This window comes from Urtica dioica, chromosome 10 (genome assembly GCF_054948205.1).
Source record: "Urtica dioica subsp. dioica isolate 48M chromosome 10, U.dioica_male_clone48M_v1_H2, whole genome shotgun sequence".
NCBI classification, from domain to species: domain Eukaryota; kingdom Viridiplantae; phylum Streptophyta; class Magnoliopsida; order Rosales; family Urticaceae; genus Urtica; species Urtica dioica.
Window position 1 is genome coordinate 58,393 of NC_142765.1, and position 12,408 is coordinate 70,800.

A 12,408-nucleotide genomic window follows, 5' to 3' on the forward strand; every position below is an offset into this window, starting at 1 on the left:
CACATCCAAAAGATGACTGGTTAGTGACGTGAAATATATAGTGATAGCGTGACATCACCTCACCTACCACTCTCTATCGGTATTTCGAAAAAATCAATCAATCATACTTAACTTGAGCATGCTGCTAATCTTTTCTTGTGGAAAACATGGATTTATATGACTATTGCGTGCACTCTTAAAAGGTTTCCACAAGTGAAATCATTAAACCAAGACATTTTTGAATCATGCATAAAAAAGAACAAAAAAATAATGATGTAACGTTTGAATTTATTTGGGTAAACAGAAATGGACCACAAGGCAAGGCATTGTAATAGAATATGAGATGAGGAGAGGAGAAAGAATAATCATGCAGCTGGGGTAGTGGTAGTGGTAGTGGTGGTGGGGTGGGGGAAGAGGCGGACGGGGAGGCCGTGGACGGGAATGGGGAGTGGGTCGACGACGATGCCCTCCTCCGGAAGAACCTTTTCCCACCGGAAGCGCGTGACGAGGTTGTGGATGAACACCAGAATCTCGAGGCGGGCGTACTCCTTCCCGGGGCACATCCTGGGCCCCCCTCCGAAGGGCACGAAGGTGTAGGGCGCCGGCCCCTTGCCCTCGAACCGCGTGGGGTCGAACCGCTCGGGGTCGGGGAAGTACTGCTCGCTCTTGTGCGTCGAGTTGGCGCTCCAGTACAGCTTCCACCCTTTGGGGATCCTGAACCCTCCGAACACAAACTCCGTCAGCACCTCCCGGAAGGCCCCCTGCAGCGGCGGCGCCACCCTCAGCACCTCCTGCGCCACGTTCCACGAGTACTTCATGCTGCGCAGGTCCTCCCAGTCCAGCAAATCCCGCCCTTGCCTCTCCTTCTCGGCCAGCACCGACATCTGCTCCGCGTGCACCGCCGAGTACACCTCGGGGTACTCCGCCAGGTACTTCATCACGAAGGTGCAGGCCGCGCTGGCCGTGTCGTGGCCCCCGATCAGCAGGCCCAGGATCTTGTCCGCCACGTCGGCGTCGCTCATCTTGACCCCCTCGGCGGTGCACGTGGCCAGCATGTGGGACAGGATGTCCGGCGGCGGCGCCGCGTCCGTCCTCCTCTCCTTGATGATAGTGGCGAGCTCGGCGCGCACGAACTGGGAGGCTCGGATGGCCCTGCGGAAGGGCGTCCCGGGGAGGTCGAGGGGCATGGAGATGATGCCGGAGGCGATGTGGCCGAAGGGGACCTCGAGGGCGGCCACCTGGGCGGGGTCGTCCATGCTGAGGAAGACGCGGGCGGCGAGCCAGAAGGTGTAGCGCTTGGCCAAGGGAAAGACCTTGACCTGATCGCGGCCGTCCCAGCCCTCCGCGAAGCAGCGGCGGGCGATGGTGTCCATGAGGGGCACGTACCGGTGCAGGGCCTCGGGCTTCATGAAGCCGGGGAGGAGGCGGCGCATCTTCTTGGCCTCCTCCTGGGCGCTGCTCAGGTTGGACGCCGGGAACACCTTGTTGACGGAGGACGGCCACCACACGGCCACCAGCTTGTTCTCGTTCGAGAACAGGAACTTGTTGCACGCGGCCCCGCAGAACACCGCCGCCGGCTCCCCCACCAGCGACGTCTTGAACACCGCCGACGAGTGCTCCCCCATGCGGTCGAAGATGAACTTCTCCGGCCGCCCCTTCCACCCGGTGGACAGGAACTCCAGCGTCTCCCCGATCACCGGCAGCCCTATCCTCCCCGGAGGCAGCCCCGCCCCGGAGAACATCGACCGGTGCTTCTGGAACAGCATCGCCACCCACCCCGATAACACCGCTATTGCACCTCCCACCACCAAGCTCACCGCCCATAACATATTCGTATTGCTATTCATATTGCTCTTGCTATATTGCTATGTTGCTATTGATATGTCAATGTATACTGATAGATACTAGCTTTTCTATTAATGCTGCGTTGGTGGTTTCTCACTCTCTCGCTACCTTATATTTATAGCACTAGCATCTTCCTATTGTTAGGTTTAATTATTTCTTATTAGCCATGATTACTACAAAGAGAAAGAGAGAGAAATGAAATAGTTAGGCACGTATACGTCAAAGTCAACTAAAGTAAACTCTGATAATTTTATTAATATATGCTAGTATAGTATCCCTTGTTTGATTTATTGACGTGCCCAAATGGTGTTATGAATTTGGCTAATGTAATATCAACTAATTATCCTAACAAAGCCGGTTTTGTCGCCTAAATAAAGTGGTGGGAAAATTATAACTGGACAATTGTTTTGTTTACTCGTTTTGCTGGCTAGGTCAAAAGTCATATATATGTGAATGTCCATACGCTTTTTTGTATTAGAAAGTAGAAACTCGTTTCCCTTTAGCTTTATTATTATTATTATTATTATTATCATATATCATTATTCTATACGCATTACTACACACACACATACATACATATATATATATATATATATATATATATATATATATCTTTATTGTATGAATAGTATTCGTAAAACGAGTTACACACTACAACTAAAGGAAACTTTCCTAACAAATTAGTTGAAATCATGGTCAAAAAAATTATGTTGGTCTAAACACACTACGGATACACTTAACTTGACTTCAACGTGCCTCGCTAAATTTCCAAGCAAATACCACCATATATTTGTGATTTTGTTCCCCCTAAAATATGTACTTAATAAAAAAAAAATCTAGTGTTATTTTGTAATTGATATTTTTAGAAGTAATTTTGTATTTGATTCTCTATTTCACTTCTCAATAATTTCTATGAGGACTAAATAAAAAAAAAATTGAATAAAATTGTATCAGCTTTAGGAGAAATATATTCACGTAATATTTTCAAGTTAGTTGACTACCTATGCACATATTACTTTTGAAAAGGGGTTTGAATTGTGGCAAATTTGGAATAAACTAGAGCCCTCAGTGGGAGTCAGCGAAGCCTTTGTCCGTCGTCTATCTTCATTGTCCTCCGTTCCATTGATCCCGTGTTCGACGGAACACAACATCAACGGAACGGAGTGTCAATCTTAGGTACACTTTGACAAGGCCTTCTCAGTTGCGGTTGAGTGTCAATCTTCTTCCCCGACCTCGAGTTTAAGGAGCATGGAGTGAGTTGGATGGAATACTACTCAGAGGATGCTGCGTTGTTAAGAACATGAATTGAATTTTAAAGTTTTTATTTTGTTTAATTTTTTTTTCTTTGGTTGGTTTTTTATTTTCTCCTGTTTGTGATTTAGTTTGGTATATCCACAGTTCAATTCTAGATCTTTTGTTCTAATAATGACCATCTTTCAAATCGTTTATTAGAGTTTACTGGTTGTACATATATATTAGTAGTGACAGGTCTTGCCAAGCCATTAGGCGGTATATTAGTAGTGACACTGATAGGCCTTGTCTAGTTTTATGATGCCACCAAACACAAAAGATGGCACTAAAAAATTGCTACTTAAAATGTGAAGCTTAAAGGTTATTCTTTATATTTGTGCGTTTTTGTATTTGTCCTTAAATATTGAATGTAATTGATAAATTATTATATAATTATGAGATTAAAGACAAAAATATAAAATATATAACTTAAGATGTACTTAAGGAGTTGATGATAATGGCTGCGTTTGGCGTAACTTTGCCTTTAAAAAAAATGATTTTAAAATAGATGTACGAAAAAACTGTTGTTTCAAAAAACAGATTGGTGTTTGGTAAACTATTGTAAAATAACTGTAGCTTTTAGCAAAATCTGATTTAATGTTTGGTAAAATACATATTAATGTATATAATTAATAATTATTTATATAAAATGTAATTAATAATAATAAGATATTTTTTGGTATATAAAAATATATCAAAGTGGGTGTCATAGATTGTAAAAAATAAATTATAAATTTTGGTCACTTCAAAAAAATTATTTGATAAAAGCATATAAAGATAATTAGAATTAAAAGTTAGTGTAAGAGAAAAAAAAGATTAAGAGAGAGAAACTAAAAACTAACAAATAAATATACGTACAAAAGCTTCAAATTGTAGCTTTTAGTTTTTTAATTAAAATATTCAAAAACACTTTTTAGTTTTTAGAAAAAGTAATTTTACCAAACAATTAAATATGATTTAACTTTTAGAAAAAACTAAAATCAAGCTGAGCCAAACATAGCCAATATATATAATGATGCAACAATGTGGGAAAGATGATTAGACCAATAATATCATTCGCGGAGGTAATTTCTTGTTCTTGTAATGTTTCACCCCTTCAAATCTGAAATCGTGCACCACAGACTCTGAAATCCTACATTGTAACATACACCTCAATCTGTCAAAATTGTTGTGACGGCCGTCCAATCTGAGGTTATACTTTATGCACGTGAATGACTTTTTTGGAAATTATGATAATACCCCTTATTGATGCCTATGATAAATCATTAAAAAAATTATTAACTAAATATCCCATCTAGCATTTTTTTTTGTTTTTTGTTTTTATTTATCTTCTTCTTCATCGTTCAAGTCCTTCATCAAAACCTTCATGCCTTCCGTCGAGCTCACTAGCGGCTACATAATTCTCTCCTACCTCGACCCCTCCTCCATGCCCTACCACATTGTAGTACATTCTCCAAAGCAAGAACTCAAACGTCGGCGAGTCCTAACATGTTTTCATTCCCAAGGAAGAGATCGAACAATTCTTATCAATGTTAGCCTCATTTTTTTGTGGGGACACTTATTCGAACATCTTGCGTGCACGCAGGTGGAGGCGATGAAGCTCATTGATGGAGATCATCGCGGATTGGTAGCGCGGTGGGGGAGATTACAAAGAAGAGCTCGTGTGATTGTGGGTTAAGAGCGTTAAGATTTTGACTTTGAAGGCAGTCGTTCTTGCTTTCCGAAGCTATGCTTTTATTTCCACCGATGGCTACAAAGGGAGATGGACCAGTGATCGGGATCAATCTCAGTACGACTTACTCGTGCGTCGGTGTTTGGCAACACGACCGAGTCGAAATCAACATCGTGAACCCCATCAACACCGTATTCGATGCGAATAGGTTGATTGAAAGGAAATTCAACGATACTTTTGTCCAGAGTGACATCAAAGCACTGGCCCTTCAAGATGAATCTTGGAGTCCTCCGCTGAGGAGATCTCTTCCACGGTGCTCATCAAGATGCGTGAGATTGGTGTGAACTACAATGGCTAATGTTTTCAAATTTTCATTTTTTATTTTTTAAACATATTAATAAATAAATAAAAATAAAACAATGAAGAAAAGAAAAGAAAAGAAAAATACTTTTTTTGTCTTTAATTTTTTAACATTGTCACAAAAAATTTTGACAGAAAGAGGCGTTTGTTAGAATGTAAAATTTTAGGGTCCGTAGCGCACGATTTCAGATTTGAGGGGATGAAACGTTACGAGTGTTACGTATTTAGTATCTAGATGGGGTAACAGTGTAATGGTCTCAATTAGTAGCAATTTTAATAATTTGGATCAAAATAGTAACAACTATGTTTTTAGACACTTTTAATAGTAACTATATACTTATATATCTACAACTGTTGTTAATTATAGACTTGTAAGTCTACAGTTTATGACAATTGTATACTTTTATGTCTACAGTTACTACTAAAAGTGTCCAAAAACATAATTGTTACTATTTTGGTCCAAATTATCAAAATTGATATTAGTTGAGGCCATTTTTATCCTAAATCTTTATTGGTGTTTGCCCATATTTCAGTAACCCACAATTGCACTTGCCCCCACACTTCTTAAAAGGCCAGCCAACCAATCTTGCCATTCCTTCAGCTTTCTTGCACACATGCGTCACTCAGCCTCACGCGCCCGCCCAGTCGCGAAAATTCTTTCCGCGCGCGTGTATCTCACCCTCCCGCCCAAAAATTGATTTTCCTCCCGCCTGGGAAGTATTTTTGCTCGCCCATGATCAAAACAATCTGCCCAAAGTACATTTTTTCGCCATTTTTGAAGTCATCTCGGCTGAGACTCAGAAAACACCTCAAAAACCCTCAACACGACCGCAAAATACATAAATACCCTCTTCACTCCATCATTTTCTCTAAAAAATGAAAAACCTATGCAAATCCATGCCAAATTTCTCTTTCACTTTTCTCTCTTGATTTTTTTTCCTCACATATACATTTGAGATTAAAAAAAAAAAAAACCACTTCACTCACACAATAAAAACACAAAAAAGAGAGAAGTAATCTACTTTCATTCTCTCCGGAACGGGAGAAGAAATATTTACTCTCTCAAACATTTTTTCTCACAAACCAAGGCTAACAAAGCCAAATTACATTTTCTTCTCTAAAAGTGTCTAAGAGCTTGAGAAATCAATTCTCATGCTCTTCATTTAGTAAGAGGGAAATTTCATCGACCGATTACACGATTCAAGGATCCTATGAAACTCTTGGACTCGTTGGGCATTGTCTTGACCTTTCTTGAGTCATTTGGAATCTTGAAGAGTGATTTTTTATTCCAAAACATGATTCAAATATTCATCTGAAACTCTCAGATGTTTTGGGCTTTAGGCTTATCCTAAACTTCTTTGAACTTTTTGGAATATCGAAAAGTGATTTTGAGTTCATTCAACATTAATCACGTGACTATTCCAAGCACACAATATGTCCACAAATGTTAAATCGAAGAAACGATTTAACATATGCTATTTCATTAATCAATTTTATGATTGGATGAATAGTTGAATCAGGTCATGTCATTTGTGAAAGAACGAAGCTAGCTTATTATTGTTGTCGTCGTTATAATATAGCTGACTTTTATACCAACACTTTTACTTTGTCTGTTTCTTATTTTTTCTTCTCTTCACAAGAAAAAAAACTAGTTTGGCACGTCAAAGTCAACGCATGTGATGATATACTAAGGCCTAAGCTGGTTATCATTGACAATTAATAAATGTCTATCAACTATATTATCCTAAAGCCGGTTAATTTATAGTTATTGTGGGAAAATCGTAATTCTTTTTGCTGGATCTATAGCTATGCATTTATGTGACATGTCCAGACGTTTTTATATTTATTATTTTATTTTATATTATTCTTCATTTTCTTTTCTTTAACTTTATTATATTTAAATATCATCACACGCTAGGCATAGTAGTGACGATATGAGGTAGTTCAAATACCAGTAAAGGAGTATAGTTTGATGAAACATGTGTTAATTGATTAATTAATTAGATTATTTTGGCTCATTAGTTAGCTCTTTATTCATTTAATGTCAATAATCGTCTAAGATGGCGGGCTACTGGCAGTAAATATACTCATTGATTCATATGCAATAGTCTGATAGATTATCGATTACGCTGCTCAAATAATAACTACTAAGAAGGTCTCAATATCAAGCGTATTATTGTCAAAGAATGGCACCTGGAAGTGGAAGAAAATCTGATTAATGGGTTGAAAAACACACAAAAAACAAGAGAGAGAAGCTTTTGCATATTTAATAATATGGCCAATCGCATGCACATGTCAAATAATACCACCCCTTAAGAGTCAATAATAACAAAATTGTACGTACATGAATTTTATTGGCCATTTTAGCGAAAGCTAACGGCTACGTACGTCAAACCAAATATATATCGCTTTCCATATTCTTTTGCTAGCTTCATAGATTTGACCGCAACTTCATTTACTTGCCTAATATTCATTAGCCATTCAAAAATCAATATTATAATATGGGTCTCGTAGTTACATAACCAATTACTAGAAATAAATTTGTATATGGTTAAAGTTTGCCTAGAAGAATGAAATAATTAAGATTTACACAAATACTCAATTATTTAGTGTTGATAATTGAGGTATTGGAGAGACCAGTCCCTGGGGCAGATTTGAGGTATTGAAGAATCCTCATGACTGCGTCCATGTGAGTTTCTGAGGGATTACTCATGAATCGACTTACCATACTCACTGCGAATCCAATATCTGGTCTCGTGTGAGTTAGGTAGACGAGTTTTCCTACGAGCTGCTGAAATCTTTCTTTGTCGGTGGCGGCCTCGTTGGTGCGAGCTAGAAGTTTCACATTGGCATCCATCGGAGTGTCAATTGGTTTGCAGCCAAGCCTGCCAGTTTCTTTGAGGAGATCCAACGTGTACTTGCGCTGGGAAAAAGAGATCCCTTTTCTGATCGAGCTACCTCCATGCCGAGGAAGTATCGTAGGCTGCCGAGGTCCTTGACTTCGAACTCATATGACAAAGTTTGCTTCAGCCTCCTGATCTCTTCCAGGTCGTCTCCGGTGATGACTATATCGTCCACATACACACTAAGAATGGTGTGCTTGCCTTGTGTGGAGATTTTTGAGAAGAGTGTTGGATCTGCTTGACTCTGCTCGTAGTCACAACGTTTGAGCACGTTGGTGAATTTTCCGAACCATGCTCGAGGGGACTGTTTTAGTCCGTATAGTGACTTCTTGAGTTTGCAAACTTTATTGGCTCCTTGATCTTTGTCAAATCCTGGTGGGAGTTGCATGTAGACTTCCTCTTCCAGTTCGCCGTTTAGAAAAGCATTCTTTACATCGAGCTGGATGAGAGGCCAATCTAAGTTGGCTGCTAGTGAAAGGAGGATTCTGATGGTATTGAACTTTGCAACTGGAGCGAATGTTTCTTGATAGTCAATGCCATACGCCTGCGTGTACCCTTTTGCGACAAGTCGGGCTTTGTATCTTTCCACTGTCCCATCTGGATTGTGTTTGATGGTGAAGAGCCATCTACATCCAACAGTTCGCTTGCTTGGTGGTAGCTCGACGATATCCCACGTATCATTCTTTTCGAGGGCTTGGATCTCAGCATGACTTGCGTCTCGCCACTCGGAACTTTGAAGGGCTTCATCGATGGAGTTCGGCACTTTTCCTTCATCTAACTTCGCCACATAGGCTTGGTAGCTCGTAGATGAATTCCCATAGTACACGTAATCCGCCATCCTGTATTGAGCACACGACCGATGAGGTTTTCTCAATGCAATGGGTAAGTCTGGAGATTCGATGTTACCTTGTTCAATAGTGTCGTGGTTCAAGTTCGGAGAGACATCTTGGTCGCGAGCTTGTACCGGACTCTGGGTGATATTCAGTTCGCATGGAGAGGGTTCAGAGGCTTGCGAGCTGGGAATTTCTTGAACAGGTGAGGTCGGCGAGCTGGGAATTTCTGGAACATGTGAGGTCGGATTTTGAGGCGAGCTGGGAATTTCTGAGACAGGTGAGGTCGGATTTTGAGGCGAGCTGAATTCTGGGTTTATGATGAGCCAATTTGGGAAGTCATTTTCGTCATTCTCCCCCTGACGAGCTGAATTGGCGAAGTAAGGACTGAACTCATGAAAAGATACATCCATTGAGACTATGAATTTTCGTGATCGGGGTTCATAGCATTTGTAGCCTTTCTGGGTTGCTGAATAGCCAAGGAAGATGCATTTGAGCGATTTTGGTTCAAGTTTACTTTGGCCATAAGAATGAGTGAAGACTGAACAGCCGAACATTTTCGCAGGTAGGGTTGAGATGAGTCGACAGTGAGGGTATGTCTCTAGGAGGACTTGAGATGGGATTTTATAGCCAAGGACACGAGATGGCATTCTGTTTATGAGGTAGGTGGCTGTGAGGACAGCTTCTCCCAAAAAATGAGATGGGACGTTTGAGGAGAACATGATGGCTCGGGCGACCTCGAGAATGTGTCGATTTTTCCGCTCGGCTACCCCATTTTGTTGCGGGGTATGAACGCACGAGCTGGAGTGAATTATGCCATGTGTTTTGAAGAAATCGCCGAGCTCAGAATTAAAGTAATCTCGAGCGTTGTCAGTGTGGACAATTTGAATGGATGTGTCGAACTGTGTTTGGATCATTTTGTGAAAGGTTTTGAATAGATTGGATGTTTCAGATTTTTGTTTCATCATGTATATCCAACTGAGTCTAGTGTGGTCGTCAACAAAGAGAAGGAACCATCAAATTCCAGTGATATTGAGAACTTTTGAGGGCCCCCATATATCACTGTGAATTGTGGCAAAATGACGAGATGGTTTGTACGAGGTGGGGTGATACGAGCTTCGAGAATGTTTGGCGAACTCACACATGTCACACTGAATGGAATTGATATTTTTATTGATAAACAAAGAAGGAAACATTCTTTTGAGATACATGAAATTTGGATGCCCTAGTCTAAGGTGATTGAGCATGATCTCTTTGTACTGGGGTGAATGTTGGGCGAGCTGACACATGGCGGGCTGTTCTGGCTTGATGACATAGAGTCCGGTACTCAGCTCGGTATTACCAATCTGTCTCCCCGTGGCCTGTTCCTGAAACACACATAAACTTCCATCAAAAACAGTTCGGCACTTAGAGTCTTGGTTGATCTTATGCACATAGAAGAGATTGCATTGTAGTTGAGGCACAAAGAACACCGAGTCTAGCCTCATGGACTTTGTCAAGACAACGGTGCCAATACCAGTGACTTGAGTCTTGGCTCCGTTGGCGATGGTGACTGATATGCTTTTATTACAAGCGGAGTAAGTTGTGAACAGATTTCGATTACCAGTCATGTGATCAGTGGCACCGAAGTCGACAATCCATGCTGTGAGATTCTCTGAGCTTACATTGAGGGCTCTAGGAGAGTTACCTAGAGGGCCAATGCCCGAGTGTTCTCCACTGAGTTGGACTTGTTGAAGAAGCTTCTGGAGAATAGCGAGCTGGTCGTTGCTGAAGGGAGAGGAGTCTGAGGTCGAGGTCGAGGCAGCGGACGAGGTGGATACTAAGTTTCCGACTGTGTTAGGATCCTTAGTATCTTGGGTAGACTTCGAGCTCGGTGGTTTCCCATGCAGTTTCCAGCAGGTTTCTCGGAGGTGTCCAGGTTGTCTGCAATGATCGCAGTAGGGGTGAGGTTTGCGAGGTTTCTCTGTTGAGACGCGGGCTGCAAGAACTTCGTCTCCATGCGTGGTGAGGGCGGACGAGTCCGAGGATGAGCCCGGAAGTGGGCTCGATTTGATAACTCCCAGCATGAGTTTCCTCCTGCTTTCCTCGTGTCTGACCGCGGAGAAGGCTTCACGGAGAGATGGTAGTGGTTTTGTACTAAGTATCCGACCTCTGACCTCATCAAGGTCTTGGCTGAGGCCGGATAGTAGTTTAAACACACGTTTGGTCTCCACTATCCTGCGGTAGATTTTTGAGTCTTCGGAGCTGGTCCACTGGTGCTGTTCGTAGAGGTCGATCTTCTGCCATAGATGTGTGAGCGAGCTGAAGAACTTAGTAACAGACATCTCTCCTTGACGTAAGTCGTGGAGAGTGTTCTCAGTTTCAAACAGCTCGGACATATCTTCTGAGTTGGAGAAGATTTCTCTAGCTGCTTGCCAGATTTCTGCTGCCGTTCGGTAAAGGATGAAGGTTTCTCCGATTTCGGGGAGCATAGAGTTTATGAGCCAGGACATCACCATGCTGTTTTCGGCCTTCCAACTCTTGAACGTCGGATCTTCGATCACAGGAGATGTGGCCACGCCTGTGAGGTAGTCATCTTTACCTCGTCCCGATATGAACATGAGCACAGATTGGGACCACTGTAGGAAGTTGTGGCCATTGAGTTTGTGGCTCGTGATATGTTGGGAGAAGGATTCAGATTGCGACTGAGTGGGCGTGGTCTGAGTGGTGTTCATGGTGGTTGATTTTCCCTGCTCTGATACCATGTTGAAGTTTAGAGAGAGAGAGAGTCGAATCTGGAGAGAAGATAAAGAAAGAGAGAATCGGAGAAGAGAGAGAGAGTGTTCCGAGACTTTTAATATTTCTTATATTTAATATTAATTTGTATCACCTATTTATACATATGGTGGGTACAAGAGAGAATGTAATAAATACATGTGTAATAACAACTTCTAGGAAAAAGAGAATAATAAATATACACAGAGAGCAAGACATCGGAAATAACATGAGAAATAAATGCGACAATTTCCCATGAGGAATGAGTTCCAAGGAGAGGACTTCCGAGGCAAGCTCGACGCGGAAGGACGAGCTGGCGAGCTCGACGCGGAAGGGCGAGCTGACGAGCTCGACGCGGAAGGGCGAGCTGACGAGCTCGATTTCAACAACTGTAAATAAGCTTCTTATTTACAATGAATATACTGTAAATATGCTTTGTATTTACAATGAATATATTGTAAATATGCTTCTTATTTACACGAATATACTGTAAATATGTTTTCTATGAACAACAACAAAAAAAAAACAAACTGTTCTTCTTATTTAATCATATGTCTGTCTCTTCCTACGCGGACCTCGGAGGTCACCGGCAGCGATGGTGACTTGACCGCCATCAAAATGGCGGCGTGAATCTCCAAAATCGGCTTGATGCTCAAACATGACCGTCCTCCAATTGTCGATTATCCTTTCGGCGCCAGAGAAGAAGATCGTCACTGCTTAGATCGCACGGCCTCAACGAGATCGCGGCAAAGATCGGATAGTCGATGGACTCGGG

At 41.8% G+C, this 12,408-nt stretch overlaps 1 protein-coding gene across 1 annotated transcript; it reads right to left on the minus strand.

Moving 5' to 3' along the window:
• Positions 1-250: 250 nt before the first annotated feature.
• CYP716A1 (cytochrome P450, family 716, subfamily A, polypeptide 1) lies at positions 251-1,981 on the minus strand. Its single transcript, XM_089629566.1, has one exon. It carries the CDS (start codon positions 1,824-1,826, stop codon positions 345-347), a length of 1,482 nt encoding a protein of 493 aa, XP_089485692.1. The 5' UTR covers positions 1,827-1,981; the 3' UTR covers positions 251-344.
• Between the last annotated feature and the right edge of the window lie 10,427 nt (positions 1,982-12,408).